The following is a 27338-nucleotide window of genomic DNA, read 5'->3' on the forward strand; positions in this document are numbered from 1 at the left end:
AGCTGGGTAAAACAGCTATGCCGAAACGCGCATGCGTGTTCTATACCAATGTTAAGGTAAGGGACTAGTTTACACCGTGTGAACTACTAGGGTAACAAGTAATGCATCAACAGCAAAGTAAGTATAAACAGCGCTGTCTTTATGACTACCTAATTCGTGAGTAAAAACCACTGCTTGCAGATTTTTTTTTTCATCAAAAATCTTATTGTATATTTTGAATTGTAAATGGTGTAAAAAAAAGTTTTGTAAAGGGAATTTCCATCATGAAATTATATTCTTAGTGTGATAGTTATTCGATATTCGAACAATAATAATTTAATATGATGGTGATTGCAAATTTTATTTTATATAAACTGGTTCTCATAATACCATTTTCATAATATGTTTAATGCTTTCAGAACGTCAAGAAGAGACACGTTGTTATTTTGTCTAAGTTATCTCTATAACATAAATATGAGGATAATCAGTGCACACACATCTCGACATGTGCGTTAAGACACACTCTTTATCAATTTGAATGGGTTGTCTGCATTTCAAACTTGTGATTAAACAAGCTATAACATAATTTTGAAAAATGAGTTGAGTCTAAGATTAAGCAATAGCGAAAAACTTCAGTACCTTCAGCGCTTTGATTTTATATACCAAACTGAAATGAAACATAAGCAATTGTGGAATTCGGTGTTTGTGAAGACTCTTTTTGGCTTAAAATTATAAGCGTGTGAATACCTTAATTAGTCTGCTTCTTTATATAAGGGTTTACATCTTCGAATCAAAATCAGTTAAACCCAATAAGCGTTTTCCAAAGCCTACACTGAGAGGAAATGCGTGGAAATATAATTTTTAACTAAATGTGTTTTAACTTTCCTCTGTATCTCTTAAATGACAGGTTTGTGTGATTTATTTGTAAATTTTGTGTCTAGTTTAAGTAAAATTAGATATGTATTCCAAATAAAAATAAAACTAGGGAAACAATACTATAAAAATCTTATCACTCGAACATATATCAAGCATTTGTCATTGTGACACGACTGGATAATAACACATATGCTATGTTTATTATTTTACCCGCCGTATAATTTCCTTAGTAGCCAATAGTCTTGTATTAACAAGTTTCAAGTGGTTTAGCTTTCATGGTGACAAGACGTGTTTTTTTTCCACAGCTCATGGCTTTTGATTTTTTGTTAGAGATGTAAAGGTCAATTTCGATTGGATTGTATATGGTTTATGCATGTAACTACATGTTAATTATCGATACAATATTAAATAATGGGTTGTGCTTGAAAATACGTTAAAGCTAAAGTTCAAGTTGAAATTATAATTTTATAGTTGTTAATAATGTGATTGCGATTGTTCGAGTCTAAAGTGATCTGTGATATGCCATTAAAATAATTGATTGCAAGTTATTACGAGAGATTTCGAATGGTGAACTTTTTAAAGTGGTCAGGCATGTGTTATGCTTGTGTATTGCAAGTGTTCGATCTATTGATAGTTCTATTTATAGCACTGAGGTCTTAGATTTTGGTCGTCGAAAACATTGCAGTGACTAATCGGATAGTATCTTCACCTAAAATCAGCAGACTATCACGGAGTCTCCCGTTACAGCATCGCTTTGCGAATCGACACCATCTCTATCTAAAGAAGCCATTCAGAAGATATCTGAAACTTTAGTTTACATTTCGAACACGTATTGAATCATCGACGAAAACCTTGTGTCGAGTGTTATTTCTAAATTCGCATCCAAACTGGAATCGCTAGAACACCAAAAATGCGCAGCTGATAAACGAAAACGAAAATAGGAATATTAGAATCGAAACTTGACGATCAAAAACAATACTCAATATGCATTTTAGTCCGTGTCTCTGGCAAACAGCAAAACAAGATCTGAAAACACGGATGGTCTGATTATGAATATAATGTAATAGGCTCTCCTATGTCCTTGTCAAAGATAGACCGATCCCACGGAGTCGGGATACCAAATTCAAACAAACCCCGGGACATTAGAGCCAGATAAAAACTATACCTAAGCCGATCAAACTGAAAAACAATTACTATAAGAACGCATTCGTCCATGAGGACCTTTGTTCAAACAGAATCTTGCTGTGTTTTAGTGAGAGGGTTTTAGTGATACCCGGTCGCCTTTTTGGTGCATGGTCATCCGACGGTAACATTCTAAGACTCGATGTAAAAAATCCGTAGGTTCAACTATATTGCCAACTAAAAGGCATACAGATCTGACGGCTAGCAACGTTGAACTTTCATTGATCAGAATGTATAAGAACAAAGCCCAAGGTATCGAAGATCTCATATTTGTTCTTAAGCGAATACGATGTTATTTTTACGGGGATCATGGTATATTTTTTACTAAAATACAATTTTAATATGCTATCACATTACGTCATCACCATGATTATTGATGTTATTACTCCTTAAGTTCGTCCAAAAAAAAACACTTTTTTATTTATAAAATGATGTCAAACTGATGTCACGATATAATAATTAACTTATCTGAAGATGCTACTGTTTTGATTTAAGAATTTAGTAGATATAAATCTAGAACGATTGTTACGGGTATAAAATATTGTAGCACATAAAACGTTATTTACCGTGATCTCTCACTTTCTTCTGAAATTCGATGAGACAAGACGTCTTTTTTTACACAGTTCTAAACTGCGCGAGCACTCGACTTTATTTTGTTCCAATTCATAGTTATCAGTTATATAGTTTACGGTTATAACTGACTTAGATACTTGCAATTTTTAAGGAATACAAGTAAAGAGACGCTTTATTGGCGACGATGATAAACAAAAACAACAAATTCAAATTCCAAAGAACAAATTCGTTTAATTAAAAAAATATAGGACATTTTTGTGTCGAATTTCGAAACACTTGGCTTTGGTTTTTCAGCTGGTAAACAAAGTTTTTGACCTTTGAAAGTGCTGTTGGTTGGGGCTTCCTTGATCGACAACTGTGTTTAGGTCTTCTTTACTCGACATTTGCGGTCTCCTTATTGAGGGCTTGTTTGTCTGATAACTTGACTTCATACGGTGGACGCAATCAGCCCCTGGTAAGGCCTAAGACAATACCATCTCAACAGAACGGTTTGCAACGTTTTTTTGGGTTTCACTGTAAAGTATAGATTGACCCATTCAGAGAGGATTGAGGCTCTTGGGTAGAACACAATCGGGGTCACTGTTAGCTGATGATTGAGGGTGCGGCATTTGCACTGGTCACGGGTCAGTGTGATTTCAATTTTTTGGGCGTGCAAAGACCTTAACACATCGAATGGGGAGAAAAAGTGACCTTATGCGAATATTTCCAGTGGGTTTGCAGTTGAATTCTCTAACTTGTCATGTGTGGTTAATATTTTTTCTGATTTATTAAAAAAATGACCCCAATAATGGGATTGCTCGTCTAAAGGAAACTTTACTTGTTATAGACAGACGGAAAACTAGTATTGTGTGGTTAATTTTATTTCTGATTAATTAAAGTGAGTTTAATAATGGGATTTCCCGGCTGAAGGAATCTTTACTAGGTAAAGACAGACGGAAAAGTGACTGTGGCATTCATTTTATTGCAGTGCAACGGTGTGTTGTGCTGTATAATGAAATATGACTATAATATTATTTAATATTATTTCTGATTAATTAAAGTGAGTTTAATAATGGGATTGCTCGGCTGAAGGAATCTTTACTAGGTAAAGACAGACGGAAAAGTGACTGTGGCATTCATTTTATTGAAGTGCAGCGGTGTGTTGTGCTTTATAATGAAATATGACTAAATTTTCTCACAGTCGCTCTTGGATTGGCTTAAAGACGGTTTGTAGACAGATGAAGGGCAGTTTTTTATGTAAAGTCCAGAGATACAGATTTTCTGGATCAACAAATAAATAATTGTTTAAATTGGTTAATGGAGCGGTGTTGGAGTCAAAGGAGGGCTCAGGTGATTAGGAATTCGATATTCCGTGGAGTCTTAAAGCGACGGTTATTGAACTCCGTCATTGATGGATGGTGTTCAAGTCGAAGAATGATTTAGGCGATTTGGAATGGTTATACCTATGAGGTTTAAAACGACGGTTATATATTGAAGTACATCATTATATTGCGGGTTACAAAGGTGTTACCAGGACAAAGGCGAAGTTCAAACAAAAGTTATTTTGGTATCATCTTGCGAAGGATGTGCACATCTATGTTCTTACTCGTGTTGGTAACAAGAAGAACAAACTCTATAGAAAAGTGCTCCTGACAGAATATCAAGCAGGTGCACCAATGGAGAGTGTGCATGTTGATTTTCTGGGTACGTGATCGAAGACCGCATGCGGAAATGAACATTGTTTGATGATGGTTGACCAGTTTTCGAATTGGTTGGAGTGTATAACACTATCTTCACACAAAGCAGAGGTTAAGGGCGGCAATATTTAGCACATATAACTTGATTAGCCGCGAATCTGTTTCTGCTGGAATTCGATGAGAGACAACGACGTCGTTTTAACACAGATTTAAACTAACATTAGTTTTGAGAGCAATCGATTTAATTCTGTTAAAGTTCATAGTTATAAGTTAATATTTTTTATATTATAACTTAATCAGTAGTCAAGATACTTAGTTACTAGCACTTTTTAAAGAAATGAAGTTACTAGACACTTAACTACTTTATATCTTAAGCTATAGAATCAAACATTTTTCTAGCCATCGATAGTATTTGTTGTTGGATATACTAAGGCAGTGCTGTTTTTCATATAAACATCATCTGATATAATCATCTGCCCTTTCGCATGTGTAATTGTTTTTGTTGTTCGTATGTTTGTCTGTTTATTAATATATTCGTGTGTGCAATGTACTTTCGTTACACTCCCTCAAACCCAAACGTAGATCTTCATTAAACATCAAGTATGTATATTTAAGCATTATGTTTCTAACCACCCTATTAACGGCTATTAATTATAAATATGATATCACAGTGTGGACATGTAGTCAATGTATAAGACATGTAGATAAGATTAAGCATATGCTTTCACACTGTCTTAATGTCAGTATACATGTACACGCGATTTTAATTACTTTATTAACCATGTGTAGGTCGTGGCCGCGTTAGGCAACTTTTACTTAAATGCATCTATAATAAATAAATTGTACTGGGTAATGAGGGATTAAACACGTGAATAGTAATCATATTTAACATGCGAACACCGGTCGCGTTGAACAGTTTTTACTAGAGTGCAACTGAATTCAATCACTTATACTGAGTTTGAAGAGTGATTATCGGATTTAAGTGAAAACGCTTATTCTCCATTACATTACGTTTAATGTTCCACGTTTTGTTTGTAGGAGTATTCCGATATTAATTTCATGTAAGTGTATATAACGCATATTAGCTGTGTTTAACTGGGGATTAGTTTTCCCTTACATCCCTTTTTAGCCTATATAACAAAGAAACAAAACTCAGTTTTTTTTCTACTAGCCGCTGGGACGCACATACCGACTGTCCGTTGATTATTTAACTGAACATCATAACCATTACCATCAAACCGTTAAACATAGATCAAAAATAGCACTTATGATAATACAATCTTTCCTCGTCAGCATTTAGTATCAGTCTATGTCAATAAAGTTCAATACATATATCACCTATTCAATTGCATATATAATTTCAAAAATATTATATATTAACAAATTACTACAAAAATAACATGTACACCACCATGCACGTTACCAAGGCTGAATGACAAAAATTGACCATTGTTCAAACATGCATGAGTATCCTCGTGCTTCTACAGTGCCTCCTAGTGGCGAATAGATACTGAAGGGAAAGTAATTTCGTCTTATTCAATAAGTTTCAAACATCGACTATTATATTAGGTACGATTTAACTCTTCTATTGTAAACGCAAATGACATACTCTCGACCCCATTTACTGCAGCTATTGATGATATGTATGTTGTTACACGTTATGCTGGAATAATGTTACACGGCAATTCTCAGGGAACACTGTTGACCTAATTTCGTTATAAACGGCGTGCAAATAATCTATTTTGGCCTTCCATTGTTATGTTGAGAATAGATGCCGAAAACGAGTTATATATTTTATATTACGCGGTAGTTATGTCGATTATTTAAAAAAAATCGAAATGTATTCTTCTATATATTTAATACCGATATGAGTATTTAAATCTGAATACAACTTATATGGTAGTTACAATCTGCGTTTGTTCGTCTTGTATAGATATCAAAGGGATTGTGCACCTCATACACGTATCAATTTTCCTGTTCTTTTAAATGGAACCTGAAATTTTGATATTTCCGTAATTACTCTGTATTTTTTTCTCAGTTATTTTTTTTTTAATGTAAATCTAGCAATGAAATTAGCAAGTTGTGACCGACTATGTTCATTTTAACTGAAAACTTTATATATACACCAACTATAAGGGTTTTATATATCAGAGCATACATTGCCAAGCACTTTGCAATTCACTAATTTTTCATTATCGAACATGTCTCTGTGTTGGAACATTTTGTACATGCGTCATTAGATAGCTCCTGAAACGAATAAAAGTAATACAGAGAATGCGCGCCAAATGGTTTGTGTGAAATGCACAAATGGCGTCATACATTTTTTTAAAGGACATTTGTCAGTTATTTCGAAATGTTTAGAAACACGTTCAAAAGTGTTTTAGCTTTATGTAACCGATTTAAATATTATGAAATTTTTATTCCTCTTGATTTGTGATGCAAGGAAAGTGTGAATACTCCTCCAAAGGCCACATTACAACAGGCCGTATTTTTTTCAAAAGCTTGATTCACTGATATCAAAATAGGCAATCTGTAATGCGGTTACCATGTTAGTAGCTGTACATGGAAAGCAATACGTGTTTTTGTTATTCTAAACGGTCATTTTTCATAACACCGTAATATTTAAATTTTGAATACGAGGCATTTGTACACAGTCTTCAAGCGCTTTTTGCAAAATAGCGAGGACATTTTTTTTTAAAGAGCGACTTCAATCAAGAGATGCATCTAAAAGCAAGCAAAATCTTCGTTTCCAAATTATTATTTCCTTATATCTGAATAATCAAACATGTATCTGACATATTGTGCAACAATTTCATTGAAAATCATGTGTTGGTTTATACAGATTTAATAACGAATTATCACGTCTGCTGTGAGACGTTTACAACTTACCGTTAACCACTCGGATTTTATTCCTACCAAGAATACAACGGCATTTGTCTCGAAAACAGGGATTGGCCAGTATACATAGATGATTAATATCAATAAAATATACCCTAGACGTAAACAAAGTTTGAAAGCCCGTCGATAGTTCATATATACACATACACATGTATCGCGTTCTTGGCTCTCGTTGTTTGCTTGACGGATACTGGCAGTTTTATGGTCATCTTCTTAATTCCGGCGTTTGATGCCATATCTAGTCGCGTGTGATGTTTCAAATTTACATGCGCCAATCAATACGACAATGTAGCCCTGAACACGACCAGATACAAAACAACACTGGCCCTATGAATTATTACTTATATAAGTTATGTCCTTAAATATGTTCAATATAATAAAATTGGTTTATGTTTTTTTATTTGTTGACCTAAGTAAATTACAATCATTTCAAGTTAGATTTTTGAGTTTTGACAGTTGAGATGTTTCCTTGTGAAACTTGTCACGGGGTATAGGAAATCTACCTGATTCTACTTTGTGGTAACTGAAGCCAGTCGGTTAAAATAGGCAAATAGGAAAATCAACATGATTGATACACTTAGATGCGCTGAATTGCCGATGATCAATGTTTACTTAAACGTCACCCTTGGCAATAAAATTCCAGTACTTAAACAAACTTTAAAAGGTTTTATTAATTGCCAGAAACTTTTTCTCAGTATGTTTGCATGTGTCCATTCGTAAATCAGCACATTGTAACGAACTTTGAGCTAATGGTGTGTCCATTAAAATAATGTAGAATATATTAACTATTAACGAAAATCAGTCATGCCATCACAATGCATGTAGTTACTTAAAGTGTTCTCTAAATGGCAGTCCTTGTCGGTGTATTTTTTTATGAAGTGAGGTTTATTTGAGATAAAACTAGCATATTGGCGAATATTTGAATTAGATGTCAAGAATCTGTTGAAATGGTTAAAGTATAAAATAAACCAGTATGTTTATTGTCGTATCTAGCAATTACAAATAAATTTGCATTACATTATGCTGACTAAAAATAAAATAAAAAAATAGATTTCGTTTACTTTATAGGGCCAATGCAATAAATCCCCACTATTTTTAACGTCGTCATGACTAAATGGCAGTAAAATGTAATAATGAAAAGAAGTTTATTGTCTTTATACAAAACAGAAATGCACCATGTGAATTTGAGGATTTAGATATTTGTGAAAACAACCATACTCTGTTTGGCTCAGTAAGATAAAAGTTAGTTGTAAATTAAATTCGCGCGTGTGACTTTTTAATATACTGTTTTAAAGACATTTTCTTGAGCATTTGCATACCTTAATTAGTTTTATACAAGAGTATCCATCTTCGAATTTAAATCACTTAAACCCAACATCCGTTTATAAGAGCTGGTACTATGAGGACATGCGTTGTAATATGTTTGTTAAAGTTATGTATTTTCACTTTCCTTTGCATTTCTTCATGACATGATTTTTTGCTTAAATTGTAAACTCGGTGTCGAGAATGCCGCTTCAGTTTAAGTACAGATTCACATGTATTGTAAATGTAATAAAGCAACTAACATAACAAAAAGATCGAAATTTACACAATTGCCAAAAATCTCTAGTATAAACTCATCATTAAAAAATGAATACACATTTTTCAAGCGTTTATTATGAGACACAATTTGATAATAACACATACGAAAAGTTTTTTATGGTACCCGAATTTTACTTTCAATGAAGGTGTTGTATCAACCAAATGTTCTTAAAACCGGTGACGTTCGTAAATCGACACGACAAATATTCTCACAGCAATATTTTGATCAAGCTCGACAGGCAAGTCCCTCTCGCTCAGCCGGGGTAGTTAGGTGACGTTTTTACCATTAAACCTTAACCGGTGGGTGAATTAGTATGTTTATGACACATGTTTACTTTATACGTTTGTTTGAAGCATTCACATATATACTTTACGACTATTCTGGAGAGTTTCAATGACCAAAGTTCAGGAATTAGGGTATTCTACTGTATAAAAATGTTGCATTATGACATTTAAAAAATTATACTAAGCTGTAAGTTTACTGCTGTATAAGCACAATTCGCTACATTAGCACAATTCACGATATGCGGGACAAGTACCTTAGTCCGACATGTTCATGCGCAAACAATATATATAGTTATTGGTTGTGTTATTCTAGTTTTGACTTTGTTAGACATTGTTCTACAAATCCATCCATCCATCCATCCATCCATCCATCCATCCATCCATCCATCCATCCATCCATCCATCCATCCATCCATCCATCCATCCATCCATCCATCCATCCATCCATCCATCCATCCATCCATCCATCCACCCACCCACCCACCCACCCACCCACCCACCCACCCACCCACCCACCCACCCAACCACCCACCCACCCACCCACCCTAAAACTCTAACAAGTACTAAAATGCAATGTCAGCACTTTACCATACCTATACGCAAGTTATTCAATCGCTTGTTTACAAGTAATGAGTTTCCCGAGGCCTGGTCAAAATCGATACTAATTCCAATTCATAAAAAGGAAGCATTAATTCACCAGATAATTATAGGGGTATTGCTCTGCTAGACATTTTTAGCAAGATATATATCTCAATACTGACAAAAAGGCTTACATTTTATTCCGATGCTTTGTTTAAACTATCTGAAGCACAGTCTGGCTTTCGTGCTGGATATTCGACAACAGATAATGCTTTTGTTTTATACTCTATCGTGACTAAATATTTAAGTAGAAAACGCAGACCAGTATACGTGGCTTTTATTGACTTCAAAAAGGTACTTGACTCAGTAAATATGGGTATATTGATTGAAGTCTTAAGAAAGAACAATATACGAGGCAACTTATTAAAGGCTATACAAGCTATATATTCTTCTGTCAAAGCAGTCGTTCGATCACAGTCCACGTATACAGAGTCTTTCGAATGCCCGATAGGACTAAGACAAGGTTGTAGTTTAAGTCCCATTTTATTTGCGATGTTTATAAATGAACTGCATGATGTCAAGGTTGCAAATGAAATAAGAGGAATCCAGTTATTTCCAGAAATTATAGAAATATGTATGTTGATGTTTGCTGATGATATTGCTTGTATCGCAGATACAGTAGCAGGTTAACAGAAGCAACTGAATGTGCTACATACTTTTTGCCAAAACAATAAATTAGCTGTTAACACAATAAAGACAAAAGTTATAGTTTTTAAAAAGGGTGGTCCGCTTTCAAGAAGGGAAAAGTGGTTTTATAATGGCAATAATCTAGAAGTTATCCATGGATTCTGGTATGTCTTTTTCAAAAATCGACTCTCGCTATATAAAATGGCAGAAAATATGTGTGCTAAAGCTCAAAGGGTTTTGGCTCATTTATTTAATTCTTTTGGTGAATTTCCATACTTACCTGCAAAGACATTTTGACATTTTTTAAACACTTTTTGTGTAAGTTTTTAAATAGATTAAAAGACCAGTATACTCAAACTTGGAGGGGCAATGTTGCTAACAACGCCGAACTAACCTATTATATGGATTGAAACAAGTATTTTCTAGGGAATTATACATTGATGTTGTAGACGTTGCTAAGTTTAGAAAAGCTCTAGCCATGTTAAGGAGTTCGTCTCATAGCCTAATGATAGAGAAAAGTAGACATTATAATATTGGTGGAGAAGAGAGAACATGTGTTTTCTGTTAGAAGAGAGAGAGAGAGAGAGAGAGAGAGAGAGAGCGAGAGAGAGAGAGAGAGGAGAGAGAGAGAGAAGAGAGAGAGAAGACGAGAGAAGAGAGAGAGGAGAGAGAGAGAGAGAGAGAGAGATATAGCCGCTCTCTCGATCTCTCTAGCTCTCTCTCTCTCTATCTCGCTCTCTTCCTCTCTCTCGCGCTCGCTCTATCATCGCTCTCTACTCTCTCTCTCTCTCTCTCTCTCTCTCGCTCTCTCTCCCTCTCCTCTCCGCTCTCTTCTCTCTCCTCTCTCTCTCTCTCTCTCTCTCTCTCTCTCTCTCCTCTCTCTCTCTCTATCTCTACTCTCTCTCTCTCGCTCTATCTCTCTCTCTCTCTACGATCTCTCTCTCTCTAAATCTCTAATCTCTCTCTCTCTCTAGCGCCCTCTCGCTCTCTCTCTCTCTTCCTCTCTCGCTCTCTCTCTCACTCGCTCTCTCTCTCTCTCTCTCGCGCTCTCTCGCTATCTCTCTCTCTCTCGACTCTCTCGCTCCTCTCATCGCTCTCTCTCTCTCTCTCTCTCTCCCTCGCTCTCGCGCTCTCTCTCTCTCTCTCGCGCTCTCTCTCTCCGCTCTCTGCTCTCCTCTACGCGCTCTCTCGCTCTCTCTCTCCGGCGGCTCATTCGCTCGCTCTGCGGACGCTGAGAGCTGATTACTAAATCGTGTTCCATTTGAATGTTTCACACTCGACATTTTCAACATGTCTCATGTTGAATTATTTCTCGGGGTTTAATATTTAAATAATGGAGTATGAAATACATGGACATAAACTTGCCATCAAAAACGTACCTCCTGCTTAACCTAAACCTATGATTCTGATACTTTTACTATTTAATTGTGTTCTGAAATGAACAAAGAAGTTACATTATGTTTTTTCGCTAACGAAAAGAATGTGTTTAATCATTAAAGTAATGTTTCCGTAAACTCTTTTACTTGAATGTTCATCATTGAGACTCCCTGAGCAAATACAAAACATTGATGCAGTTGTGATTCAGGCATTTCAGTGGTATACATAATCGATGTCATGTTTTCATTTAAGTTCGTATATAATAAAAAAAATCATGAAAATTTCACTACATAGTTATTAAAGACGTTTTGCTTAATACAAATCTGCTCTTTAACACTTTTTTAATGCACTAGTTACCAACTTTGTTTATTACGTAAAAGGTTTAAAGTTTAAAGTTTCTTTAAATATGTACATATATCGTCCACATTAGGCAATATTATTTTTCTGCAAATAAACGTGGTTGACATCAGTATGTATTGGATTTGCACGCACATTGAACTTGAATTATAAAGATGACACCGATATGAGAGCCTTTCAATCTCTATAAAATGCGTGCATGACGAGACCAATAATGTTCACTTTAGATTGATGGACGACGTGATGGTATAGTCCATATGATATTGGCGGATGTTTGAAATTTGCAATTCTCTCCATGCAAACAAACTGATAACCGCATAAAACAAAGGAGTTGTGTCGAAAACAACACCCGATTTCCGGAGCCAGCACTGGGCGGAAATGCATGGCGATATATTATTAAAATGATGCGTTGCTTCTTTCCTCTTCCCATATTTCCATAATGACAGGTTTCTATGATTCATCTCTGTGTTTCGTGTCGAGCAGCTGCTTGATTTTCAAAATAATTACCATACGTATAATATCCCAAATCGAAGTTCATAGTATCAAAACAATACTTTCGACAAAATGATGATAAATAAATTTAAAATAAAAGTTCCACTACATCAAAAGTTGAAATGAGTAAAAGTACTAACGATGTGTATAATGAAACGACTGAAAATAAAGGAAACAGTTGATCTTGATACTGGGCGTTTACGTTTTGGTTGTTGACTCCTCGCCTCGACCAAATCATTGGCTCATTCAAAAGTATCAACGTATGTCCCAAAGGGATTTGCTTTATGAGCCCGAATATTGTCTTTGTAATCGTGGTAATATTTTTTCTTTATTAAAATTTTATTTCGAGGTCTTATATGTGTGCTAGTCATAATGATAAGTATTTAATTTTTCAAAAGCATTCATATATATTGATATTTTGTATTAAGATACTCTGATAAAGATTACAGAATTGAATCATTAAATCTAAGGATGTATTGAGTATTTATAGAAATTTGATTTTGAATAATGGCCTAATGCTTAAATTCATTATGTGTAGAGTTCTAACTAAAATATAAAAAAAATGAAGCCTTGTGTATGCCATTACCTTGTTCAATGCCCACTGACTTAAGTTTAAACCTATTTATTTTAGCTCGATTACATCAAAAGCCTAAGGCTTCTTGAAACGCTCTAGATTCTGTTTCTTGGGACTAAGAACCAGTACTTGGTGCCTATGGGGGAGAACTCCCACGGTGAATGGAACCCGTGATCTTTAAATCGCTTAGCAGACACCATGGCAACTACACCATGGCAACTACGCCATGGCTATTGGAAGGTGTAAACCAGATTACATGAATACTGTGATAGTAAAAAATATTTAATTAACATAACATTTTTTCAGTTTTAAATTATGCATTTCAATTGTTCCTTTATCGACTGCTTATTCATTAAGAAAATGATTCCACCAAATCTACTCTTTCTTGCATACTTGACATTATGTAATAAACAGTTCTTATGCTTTAAGACATTCTGTAGTATAGCTTCACACAAAAATAGGCATTTCAGATGAAATTAAATTGTGCTCATGTGTGTAAATGGCAAGCCACCTGCACTGAGCATTCAATATATTCTGACATTAAAGTTGTAAAATAGAGTTCAATGAAATTTGTTTTAGTTTTGAAAGGAGAGCACCACTGTCACATTGATTCACCCGAAATAATTAACAATCTTAGGTAAAATTGGATTAGGTCTCAACTTATTTCTCTTATGTTACGATTGATCTTAAATTGTGACGTTACCCTTCAACCGGTGGACATGGCTATAGTGTGCACCACGCGTGTAACTACTAATATTGAAAACATGGCAATTAATAACCGCATCATACATTCAAATATAATGTATTCACTGTATTTAAGCACACAAACTAAATAACGTGTCAAAACAATTAAAAATAACATCTTTACGAGACAATCATCAATCGATTACATCCAATGAATTTGATTTTGTTACGGTATGTATTTGAAAATATTCAGAGCAGATTTTTTTTTCGGTGTGTGATCTATTTTCTTTTGATATTAATTAAAAAGAAATACATTATTGTCAAAAATTGCGTAGCCGCGTGTAAAAATACACTTTTTATATAATTTGAGTGCAATGAATATTCCCTTATTTAAAGTACCATTAGCTTAACACTCATACGCAGGGGGCTGAAACGACAGACCTGTGTTTGTTATGAAGTCATCTGAATGGGGGTTGAATTACGTCATTAATGGGTCAAACATTCACTTTCATGTTATGACACATTTTAAATCTATGTGTCTTTATATTCTTAAATGATGTTTTCTTGAAATTTTAATACATGTATAGGAAAAAAGTTCGTTAATATTTTACACTCATTTTCATTTGTCAGGAAATTTAATTACAACAGTAGAACGATGTAACGGATTTAACACTAATGCGGGTTTTCTGTATGAAGAGAAAATATAAAACCTTGTATTTTCGCTGCGAAAGTGCTTTAAGCAATACAATTCAGTATTCTACAAAAAAGCAAATAATATATTTGTTTTAACTGTTTGGTTGACGTCACGCTTACAAATAGAACAATTTTGACTGTATTTGTTTTAACAAATATATGTAGTCAACGAACATATTTATTCCATTGCCGCAGATCTTATTATGGTGACATTTCACGTTTTTATGTATCTAACAGGCTTGTGAATTTATCATGTAAACAATTCTTTACAGAATGTTGTTAATGCATTAAAAAAACATGCACATGACGCCTAGTTCCGCTTGCGCAAGCCCTATTATATTCATCATTTGTGTTTTTTTTTCCATTTACCTTTGTCTTCGATAATAATTATGTATATTCTTATCTATTTCTCGATTTCTGTTTACCTATTTTGGTTCAAAATTGTCCATAACTATGCTTTTCGTGTTTCCGGAAGATAAAAACTGATTTCAAGAACAAATATAGTTTCAAAACAAAAAATAACTATAAACATATATTGACCACAATCAGATTCGCTGTTATCGAAAACCATCTCGTACGAGTCAATGCTCATTATGAAATATATGTCAACGGTTTTTCATGTGAACTTATATTGTTTTACATAATCCAATCTATTGACTTAGATTCAGGACAAACACTGTTGGAGAAATTTAAAGGCACCCTTGTACAACAACTGGCTTTTTGAAGTTCATATATTCATATCATTATTCTGGCGAACAATAGGAAAACAATGCAATTTGTCAGCTGAACCGATCCGATAAATCGTTTTTTTAAAGAAAACTTCTTCAGAGCCCATTTATCAGGTATACAAAAGTATACTGGGTATAATTTGAGAAGATAGAGGTTCTTTTTTATTTTCATATTCTAACTTGTTTTGGGCTTGGCACATTGTATACAACCAGATTGATAATAGATAGGAACACTTGGACATTGTGAACGATTTTCTTTTTAAACACACTTCTCGCACGTGATATCGATAGAAAAATATCTCGCTTTTTCCCATGCAGTAAAAAGTTATTTAGCGAGAAATTTTGCAATTATGAGATATAAGCTTAAAATTTGGCAGCCAAAATTTGGCAGCCATATTCCCCCAATCAAAACGTCTTCTCCTATATGGAAACAAGTGTAAATATGGTTCACAAATGGCAGGGGCCGTGCTCAATAATTTTGTTACACTAAAAATGGCTGAAAATCAAGTACATGGATGACATTTGACACAAATCCTGATTAATGTTTTTCCAGAACAATGTACGCTCCACATATAATGTATAATGATTTTATGGACTGTTAAATGTAATGCATGGTTTCGTCACATCAATGGCTCACTCCATGTACAATAACAACTTGCCCCATGTTAGTTGAACGAATCACCCCAATCAGTACAATTTAAATTACTTATGGGGTTCAAAAGTGAGCTATAAACAATATTTATAATATTTTTAACAATCTAAAAATGGCAACTAGGATGACTAGACACTAACAACTTGTGTTGGTGTGCGACTGATAATTGATACATAGCTGCTGAGTGAGAATAACTATGTAAAGTATTACCGACATATCTTTACTATATTTATTGATGTGTTAACACACATATTAATTACACTCGCATTAGCATTCAACTGTTTTCCTTGAACTATACTTTATACAGTTCTTTGTTTAATGTGTTTATAAATTTGTGTATGCATAATATTAGTGGCTGTATAATAAATCTAATGGTTAAAGCTAATTCAGGTATACGTTTATACAGCTGTGTCATCGGTTCATTCCATAAGCATAAGTATATACACACTTATAAAAATAGGTGTTATTTAATTATACATATTCTTTTTAATTTTAAATGGATGTCATTGTTTGCTACTTCTACGGTATGTGACCATAATGAATTTCCATAAACCATACATCACGGAAAAGTAACATATCCGAAATCCAAACACTAATGTATTGTGCGAAATTTCACTCCACATGCAAATGTTTTTGGAGTTAAGTCAATCAGTTCGCTCATTTCATTTACAATATAAGTAAAATATTACGATATTTGTCATTTTGCGTTAAAAACAGTTCTCATGATTTGTAGATACACTCATTTTCGTCAAAATGCACTAATATAAGCAATCCATCCCGTCCGACATAGTCCGATATTGTTTGGATGTTTGCTATCTTAGTAGAAAACGGGTACCATACACACATATAATAACTGTTGTCGACCGCCGAGCTAAACATACTCAACGTCGGTTTTTTCCATAAAATAAGCGACTGGAGGTGTCGGGTTGTTCTCCCCCGAACAGCCACTGTCTTGCCTATCGATTATGTCTCCGGCGGGTTGCAGCAATTGCGTCTGATGCGATTTTGCAGACCTCGTTCTCTCTCTTTCCGTGTTATCACAATCACTTATTTTCAATGAATCCACATTAGGGTGAAAGCCTTTTGAAGGCAAGCTAGCTTCACTGTCTTCCTTCTCGCGGATGATTTCTTTCAGTCGTTGGATTTTAATCAGAAGAATTTCCATCTTGTCACTCATTTCGCGTTGTTGTTGTCTTAGAACATCGTCTTTCCTTTGTTGTTTCATTTCGTCTACTTGTTTTTGAAGGCACCCCTCTTTCTTCTGTAACTCTACAACAAGACCTCATGCATTATGTTATTGTAATCCTAACATACAGCACTTTACATTTTGGGAATGAAATTGTTCTAGAAAGATTACAAGAAGCTTAAGGTTATATCATGCATTAAATTGTTGTACCATACCAAACTGAAAATGTGAATATATGCATATTCATCCGAACGCTTTTGTGTTAATTACTTGTAATATAAAATTATCGCCACTCATAGACTATCAAAACTTAAATTGTTTAGAATAAACCTGATACCAAAGCGTTCGCTTCGATGAATTTGTTTTCGACTTCTTGTTTCTCAGCATCCCTGGTGTCCTGCATTTCTTCTGCCTCGCAAAGCGCGTTCTCTAACTGCACAATACGCATGCTCAAAATATCAACCGTCTGGTTCATGTCCGTCTGCAAATAAGAATTAACGTTCTCATATAATTATGTCAAAACCAACAATTTTAGCTCGATAATATCAAAAACCTTATTGAACCCTTTAAGTCCGTTTTCTGGTTTAAACCGGAAGTTGGTGTATTTGGAGCCGATCTTGAGAATACTCCCAGGAAAGGGATTGAACCCGGGAACCCTGAACCAATGATATTTAGTATATAATTTATTTGTTTTCTTTTTCACTGACACTATAATTTTCTGTATAAAATGTCAATATTCTTTTTCCAAATTAAATAACATTATTTTACGTGTGGGCCGGATTGAGATTAATGATATTTCGAATATACGTACTTTTTATATAGTTTATTTGTTTTCAAAACGTTTTCTATAAGATATCAATATATATATCAAGGCGTTGTAAAATGCAAATAAATATCAGCATAACTGTCAATTTATGAAACGCGTTTTTTATCAAAACTAGACATATTAAACGTGTTGACTTGTTTTGAAAGACACCCACACCGTGTGATTGGCGTTATACATGTAAGTTTACCATATCCCTTTTCAAGTGGGACTTGTAAACCTCGAGTTCGTCCATCCTGAGTTCCATACTCATTTCTCGTCTGCTAAGACGCCACTTTTCCCGCTTTAAGACATCGGTGAGATTTCGCGCCACCTCGAGATTTTCTTTTAATTTCTCATACAAGCTTCCGACTTTCTCGAACGAAGAGTCAACACATGAAGACTGAAACAGTTGCACTATGATTTTTGAAATACGTCCGATAACAAATTTTACATTATATCAAATTTCAATCTTAACTGTTATATATACCATAGTACTTGTATATTTATTGACCGAACGAACTAACTACATCGTCTGAATGCTATGTTATAATGGTGTAATAGAACGTGTCAATTCCATTCTTGAAAAAACAAATAACAAACACACGGTCTTATATTTTGATAAAATGTGCTTTTATGTGTGTGTTATCAAACAAATTAACATTGTAGGAAACTCTAGTTGACTTTATCTTACACACGTTCCAGTCGACGTAATTGAAAAGAAAACCCGTACAAAAATTAAAGTAAAATGAGACACTTTGATATCTTATGACACACATTACAAAGACTGCTTTCACAAACACGTTTCATGTCAATAATCTCATTTCCTAGCAACAGACCACATTTACACGGGAATGCACATCTGGTTTAATAATCCCAAATGTAATATCAAGATGTTTAAACCTAGCGAAAGAGCCTTTCAAACAGTCGTGTCGACGAAAGTGGTCTTTCGATCATGACGAACAGAGGAGTATATTGTTTCAAAAATAATTAAAAAAAATACGTAGGCAAATAATGATCTATTGCCTTGTTTTGACATGATATAAAAATCTTAATAACAGTAACATAGTTCATATTTATTTTGTCTTATTTAATGTTTAAATTAAAACTAAACATCTGCTTAATGTCAAAGTTTATGCTTTATGAGAATAATATGATTTGAACAACGAGCAGTATATATACACTTGGTGGCATGTTGTGAACACGAAGTACAATCCGTCCTACTTAATGTCATTAATATATGATTGATTGTGAGAAGATAAACTTGTGTTATTTGCCCCTTTGGCTGTTGCGTATTCGCTGGTTAATTTAGCAATGTATAAACAACTGATAGCTGAAATGACTTTATGGTTTTATAGCGCGGTAGTTTAATGTATATGGGATTTCTGTGAATAAGGACTGATTATGATAAAGTTAAATTCAAGGTAATTTCAGCGGACAGTGTACATAAAACATATTCATAAATAAAAGTTACTATTAAATCATATACATATTATAGTAATTACGTTCAATATTTGGATTGGTGTCGTTGGTAACGTTTTTAAGTGTTGCCTTCTTCAATCGCTGTTAGACAACCGTTTAAGTGCCATCGCGTCCACCTGGGGCTACAGTTTTGACTTTTCCACTAACGCCTATTTTTATTTTATTTGTTTAAGTAGTAGTTTTATAAACGTTCAGTGCGAATTTAAACGTTAAACGTATAATTGAATTGAGCAATTTATAAAAACCTAATTTACAACAACACCTAACAACAACAACAACAAAAAATATTTCTCTACATTGGAAAGCTGTTGTACAGTCCAAATTAATGGTGCATTTTTAAGCATTTTGATACAAACTGATATTAAACTGAACGGTCAAACTGTGATTTATGTGACATAACTATAAGAGAAAAGACAAATTATAAAACAATATATTGTAATATGCACGAATAAGAGTCACACGTGTTTGGCAGACTTGGCATGCAAATAACGATTAAAATAAAACCAAATAAGGTTATGTGTTTGACTGGCCTTTCTTGGGGAATTTGATTAACTCTAATATTTTAGATTAAACGTTTAACTCAAAACTGCAAACCAAAATGTCATCAACATGTACTACTGCTTGTTCAGTGTTTCGAGAAAGCTTATTGGGGTGTAAGTATATACTTAAAAGGATTCTAACAATTTGTTTAAAAAGTTCACTTTAAAATTAAATCGATATGTTTTTAAATTTCTTATAATTATATTCTATGAATATAAACATATAATTATTTACATGTATAATTTCAAACTAAAATATATTTATTAACATAAAGCACGCTAAGCTTATGATTATTTTTTGGTATCTACAACAAACCTTAAATTTTGATGCAAAAAAATGTTTTTACAAGCTTAAAAAATATTAATGTGGCTTAGTGAATATCGTTTGTAGCCAGTTCTTGTCCTATATTTGTTGTCACATATTTTGCACTCATATAATAATTATTGTTGACAACAATTTCAACTGAACATTCTAAATGTAAACAGCTATCTAATGGTTGCTCGGTGGCTTTTTCATCTTCATGATTGTTGCAGTCCACGTAAAACAATAAATTATCCAATCCAGACTCAACATTGTATCTGTCTGCATTACTAGGGGGAACAGTTACAGATAAAAACACACAACTCTCCTGCTTCTCTTCAGTCTCTGCAGTTCCAAACCCGAAAAAACATCGGTCGGTCGTGACATTCTGAAATAAATTATCATAGTTATAGCAATTGACATGTGCTAGTGTTCCGACGTCGCGGGTTTGAGCCTATCAACTGGCACACTTTTCCTCCGTGGTGACTTTACACATGCCATGGGCATAGCAGTTAACCAAAGCAGGATAAATTGTTCGAATAAATTTTAAAGTTAATGATACTCAGACATTGTACAATTACTCAGTCCACTGCTATATTCAATCCAAGAAATATCAAACAGTAGCCCTAAGTCAATTAAATTATCAACTGAGACTATACTTACCATATTCTAACACCAACTTCAAAGTCAGATGTTAGGGCAATGAAGTCTGAAACAAAAAGAATACAGTAATGAGTGAATTATGAAATTAAAACGTTTGTATGTTAAACATACATCGTGTACAAATAAAAGAGATACTAGCTCTAAATGTTGATAATGTATTAATCCAAAAACGACAAATACCTTACTATGTTTGCATTTGAAGAGCGCAATTGTAAACAAGGGAAGTATCACGATTGGGCAAGTATCTCTTAATCTAAACCATAGGTTACACACAACTTATTTCACCTGATATTAAATATAATAATCAATTTTAATTATAATCACACAAAAGTAACACAAATGGTTGAAAAAGACTAATAATACGACAACAATCATAGTTCACAATTTACACTGCTGAACTGGTCTTAAAACTTTCTTTTTCAAACTTATACTGTATCGTGTATATAAATGTTATATTTAACCAATTAACGGGTTCTTATATCTTATAAATATTATCGCTGAATCGGTTGTTCAACAATAGCACGCATTCTACATGAAAATTTTTAAGAACCTGTATCATGTGTAATCTTAAATGCCTAGTTTTAATAACCTTTTTCAGTGTAGGGTCAAGACATTTTTCATTCGTTAAGACCCATTTCATTTAACAATATAAAATCAAGAAATTCTTTAAATGATTACCATATCAGCAGAATCCAATACATTCTTTAAACGTGCTATAAATGTACTTAAATTCATTAGTCTTGGCTATTATCCGTTGTCTACTTCATTCATTATCCGGTGCCAGCAATCGACATATAAAATACTTGTTTTTCTACAAACAAAACCGTCACGCATCATGGCAATGATTCACAAGAATTATGCGGCCTTTTTATCAGGAAACTAGCTCAGAAGTGTACAATTCATTGTTGATATGAACCAATATCTGCATTTTACTTTCGTTTCCACAGGTTTTGTGCCTAAATTTTGGGCAATGTAGGTTCCCACTGCAAATTGACGTTTTTTTTTACTGAGCACGAGTATACAATTTACTGAATGAATGTCTTAGTTGTTCCTTAGACTATTGGTTTGGTGAAAAATGTTAACTTAAAAAAGAGAATATTGAAAATAAAAAAACACACTTACTGTAAAACAGTCAATATTTACTGATATGATCCGGTGCTGTTTCAGGTATTAGCTGAAAACGCACAAATGTTTTCAGTATTATCCGTATTGGTTAGGCACCGTGACTTATTAACACTGAAGAAATAAACTTATTTTAATTTCAGACCAGTGATGTTTTTTATGCATTTGTGAAGACGAAAGTCGGAGTTTTTAATTATCTATAATACACATTCACATGTACGTTCTGAATGTTTAACATTCGGCCATTATTTGCAAGCATCATCTACTATTTAATACCAGATCTTTCTTGTGGCGAGTACATAGGCTTTCGAATAGCTATATATAGTATATAAGGTGACGAAAACTAGTTAAGACCAAGATTACAACAGTTAACTTTGTATGGCATTTTAGTAAAAATAACATTTATTAGTGTTCAATATATGAATATATGATTTATTGTTACAAATTTAAATTGCTTCTTCTTTCAACCAAACAGAAAACACATTCAAAATATAGTGTACAATGAAGTTCATGAAAAATAATCTCGTTTCTACATATAATTGGATAAAACCTGCTTATTGAATCGTAACAATTTCAAATCATACTTTGTCTTTGTCTTTTAAAGTTAACATTATCTACTGCTTTCCAATCGGTTACGCTGAATAGTTGGATAAATGGCATTGTACAGATATTCGTATGCAGAAGCATGACACTATGTTGTTTATTGATTAAGAGACGGTGATTTACAATTTAGGTATGCCATGAATGCGACTCTAAGCATTGTTGAAGTATGTTGTATATGCATACCCATATGAACTGCGTCATGCACAGGCTCGTCAGGAGCTTCGCTGGTCGCATATAAAAGTTTCATATAAGGGGTGTCATATAACAAAGTGTCATCGAAAAGCCTTTTTGCATTCGTATACTTAAAATCGTTGACACGCAACTCAGTATGCACAAGCACATACACATAGCGATACATGTGACATAAAGAACACTGAAATGAGACTCGGACGAGCCAAATGTGATAATTCACCGTTTGAAGCGATAATTTCCTTTCAGACCTCAGTGTGAATATACTCTGTATGAATGTGTAAGTTGGAGCTGTATTTTAACCAAACAAAAATTGAGCTTTTGAGTAATCCGCATTGAGGGACATCGGTAACAGAATCATGATCAATAACAACAATCCTTGGTGGGAGTACGATGTAACATCATTAGTTCAAATGAAAACATACATTGTATTCGTTCACGGCCGTCTTAACTGAAGTTATTGTACACGAATAGAAAAAATTATCCAGTGCTAAGTGCTACATTAGCCACGTTCCTATACATTTGTTATATATCTGAATCAATCATATATATTAAGTTCCCCACTTATTTGTCGTTTGCTGAGATGCCTCTTTCGCTCCGATTTTATTGAGGTGTCCATATACACTTACGATGATTGATAGAATTGACACTTGATAATTGTATGATTCCGGTTTCCAAGTGTAATACAATTAAACTAAACGACCCTTGCTGTGTTTGATTAACAACGAAGTCTTATTATGGAAATTACAGTAATTCTAAACTGTTGTAGAAGTGCAATTTGCCGAGGAAGACCCTGACCAATCATTATAATCAGTCTTCCACAGGCTTTGTAAACTTAGTTGGAGATGTCCTTTATTGATGTGATGAGCACATTGTTTCGGAAATTATGATCGAACAAAAGAGGGCTACTTTACTTCATGTATGAGTTACCTACATGACAGAGCTTCTCATTCTCGGCCATTTGTGGGGAGATTCATGCCATTGAACGAACAATTTCTTTTCGCATCAATGCGAATTCGACTTACATCGGCATTTGAAATAAAGTACTTATGTTCGACTCGTCGTTTACTTTAGCATAATATAAAACTGCTCGTTAAAAATCTTTTCGAATAATTATAACTAGAATATGAATCATGAATCAAAGGAATAAATGATACTAGGAATATCATTTACACACTTCGTTATCATGCTTGATACGAAGTCGAATGTAAACAATAACTATAGAAACTGCGGCAAACTATTATGGAAAAAGCTAATATTATGTTTTGTTACAGGCAAAATTGTATTCGTTTTAAGTATAAGAGAAAGGGTTGGGTAACACTGTTGATATTTCAAGTGTTATGTCCATCATGACAGTAAAAAGGAAATTTATATCAGGTCACATTTGCAATCTGATACGATAAATAACATTCGGAAATACAATTTGGCGCTTAAGTTGCATTGATTGGTGGCACAATATCTGTGTTAAGCATTTTTTTAAATGACAAATAAGCCTTTAACAGAAATGTGAACTTGTAATAACCAGAATTATGAAGGCTTTGTACTTACTTCGGTGATTTAAGGATACTTTTGACCCGCTGAAGAGATTATCTTTTTGTTTTGAAAATGTATTACAAAATGCAATTACTTAAGGATTTACATTAAGGCACCATACGTGAAAGGAAATAAAGTAAAATGCCTTTATCGCTCATCTCAAAAAGTCAAAATAAATAGTACATACTTATGATGCTTACTGAGTGAATATACCTAATCTCTTATATACTTACATAAGCATTGCATTGAATTTTGACCCGCCGTTGCATTATATACATCAACTTTGAAGCTACTGATGTATGTTGTTTTAATTATTTTCATACTGAATTAGATCCTTTAAGCACCATACTGCTGTGGGCCCAATGTTAAAGTAGACACGTACTTGTATATGATTAAGTGCAAATACATATGATATATTTTAGTGCACGATAATGTTAAGATATATTTTCAAATAAATGAATGAATCAACAGATGATTTCTTAAGTTTTGGAACGTCATACTGTCATGTTTATTTAAAATAAATATTTTATTTCAAAATAATTAACATACTCGTACACAACAACCACGTTCACTCGAAAGTTCTACATTACTTATGTTCCCGTTGGATGTAAGGCTATACAAACGTCGTACATGCTATCTCATTATTAGTGCTTCACAGACTACATTCGAAGTGTCATTTTATTGGTTGGCTACCCAATATTCATGAAAACGAGTTTTAATTTCCAGTTCTTTAAATGTACATAATGTATCCACTTCCAAAGATGGTAACCCTTAAGTCTTCTTTATAAGCGAGTGACCAACAGTTTTTACTACCGGATTGAGGTAACAAAACCTTGCAGACAAATGCCATACGGCAACCGACCATTACAATTAATTTTGGGTAAATATCTATGTATACCGGTAATAGACAATGGTTTCACCAAACAGCTAAAAGTGTAACATATGGTCAAAGTAATTTCTTCAACAGGGCGTGTTATTTTAAAAAGACTTGCTATTCGTTGTAACATTTGACGCTATACACATTGCATACCCGTGTCCGATCATCAATGCAATATTTTAGAGTGTCCCTAAATTTTTTAATGCCTGTCATTTTACTCTTTATTTTCGGAAATTTGTTTTTTGTGAATACTTTTGTTTCTAATTTTTCGGACACGGAAAATACTTATTTTTAAGTGTTTGAAAACTTAGAGTAATTACGGCACGGTAGATGCGGTATTTTAATTGTAAAGGATAATTTTTGTCAGCCTTATTTGTAAATACTAGTGGAAGTTTCCGAAATCTAGCTCATTTCGGAGTAGGTCTCTAACATAGGAAATCCAATTCAAAACGTAAGCGCAGCAGCGTTTTAGACAGCTGATAATAGGAAGCATCATGGCAGGACGCTAATTGAATAAGAGCACTTCTTCAAATCATGGGGAAAGTAACCAAAAAGGGTTGAATTATATAGGTATTCTAATATTAAATGCATTTACTATCGCTAAAACGCTAACAATTTAAAAAATATTGCCAATCAAAGTAAACACAGACTGTCCGGTTAGCGCAGTGGTTGGTAAATGGACTTTCTCCCCAAGGCGACCTGGTCTCGATCCCTGTTCCCGTAAGCATTTGAGTTGAGTTGGTGGTTACCATACCGGACAGCTGTTGTTTCCTCCGGGTACTACGGCTTCCCAGCAAAACACAAGACCGAACCAAACATGGAAAATCTTTCAGTAACAACTTAATAGCTGGAAATGGCAGCTATACTACAAAAATCGTCGAAACTTTCGTGAGTCTAGTAAGTGAATAAGCTAGGAATGCTGCCGAATCAACACATATATAATGCAGCCTCAGGCGCAGAAGGACCTTCTTAATTAAAAAACACACACAGAGTGAAGTCACACTTTTCTTACAGAACATAATGACTTCAAGAATACAGAACTACACGAAATCACTCGTTAGACCATATATCCGATTTTGCAATTGAATACACCTGGCGTAAACGAATTGATGTCTGTTAATATGTTTAATATGTATTAATTAGAAACTCTAAAGGTTGGCAGTTGTATATAATATATAAAATGCCATATAAAATACTAAAATATCTAATATGATTGTAGGTAATTCGGAATCATGATGAAGAACATAACTATTATTTTCAAATCGACGAGTATGGATGTAGGTGTTAAAATCAAGACACATTTAAACCGCATCGTGACATGTTATTGATAAAGACGAATTCAACTTTCGCCATAAAAGATTAAACTCCTCTTCAAATATTTGTTATTTTCAATTCATCAAAAATCACAAACTTGAGCGCGTGCGATTTTAAATATGATGAACAAAACCATAAACGATTTAGACCGCTCAACACGTGGCGTCCAAGTTCGATCGCAGACTTATTTAAATGTAACTGTAATTTGTAGAAGGGAACATTATATTTATTGTGATATGAGCTATTGTAATATTCACTTTAAGCGTCGTTAAGCTTGACCGAACAATCGGAAAATTGGTTAACATTCCTACATACGTAGAGTTCTTCGCAGTTCAAGTGTGAAGACATTTCAGTAACCTTGATTTGCTATATTTTAATGTTTATGTCCCCCTTCGAAGAAGAGGGGGTATATTGCTTTGCTCATGTCGGTCGGTCTTTCAGTCGGTCGGTCTGTCGGTCCGTCCACCAGGTGGTTGTCAGATGATAACTAAAGAACGCTTGGGCCTAGGATCATGAAACGTCATAGGTACATTGATCATGACTCGCAGATGACCCCTATTGATTTTGAGGTCACTAGGTCAAAGGTCAAGGTCACAGGTGAATGTCACAGTTACTGGAAATAGGCATTTTAAGGATTTAGCATGGTTCAAACTTGGGCCTAGGATCATGAAACTTCATAGGTACATTGATCATGACTCGCAGATGACTCCTATTGATTTTGAGGTCACTAGGTCAAAGGTCAAGGTCACAGGTGAAGGTCACAGTTACTGGAAATAGGCATTTTAAGGATTTAGCATGGTTCAAACAAGGGAAACAACTACCGTTTATGCATGTTCTTTTTGTTACAGCATAGG

The 27338-nt window shown here is 34.1% G+C and overlaps 2 protein-coding genes across 2 annotated transcripts in view; both read right to left on the reverse strand.

Annotated features, from left to right (window-relative positions):
* The window catches only part of LOC127854014 (uncharacterized), a 115424-nt gene that overhangs the window by 60764 nt on the left and 27322 nt on the right, over positions 1-27338 (reverse strand). The gene's annotated exons all lie outside the window — the stretch shown is intronic.
* Positions 16075-18447, reverse strand: LOC127854015 (uncharacterized). Its single transcript, XM_052388923.1, has 3 exons — positions 18073-18447; positions 17397-17540; positions 16075-17142 (listed from the first exon to the last, which is right to left on the reverse strand). The coding sequence occupies exons 1-3, from the start codon at positions 18133-18135 to the stop codon at positions 17104-17106; spliced, it is 246 nt and encodes an 81-aa protein (XP_052244883.1). The 5' UTR covers positions 18136-18447; the 3' UTR covers positions 16075-17103.

This window comes from Dreissena polymorpha, chromosome 12 (genome assembly GCF_020536995.1).
Source record: "Dreissena polymorpha isolate Duluth1 chromosome 12, UMN_Dpol_1.0, whole genome shotgun sequence".
In the NCBI taxonomy this organism is placed as follows: Eukaryota; Metazoa; Mollusca; class Bivalvia; order Myida; family Dreissenidae; genus Dreissena; species Dreissena polymorpha.

Coding starts and splice junctions, on each gene's coding strand:
- LOC127854015 (XM_052388923.1), bottom strand. CDS start 18,135: ATGAGTATGGAACTCAGGATGGACGAACTCGAGGTTTACAAGTCCCAC. Junction 17,541..18,072: donor CCCACTTGAAAAGGGATATG/GTAAACTTACAT, acceptor TCTTATTTGCAG/ACGGACATGAACCAGACGGT. Junction 17,143..17,396: donor TCATCGAAGCGAACGCTTTG/GTATCAGGTTTA, acceptor GTCTTGTTGTAG/AGTTACAGAAGAAAGAGGGG.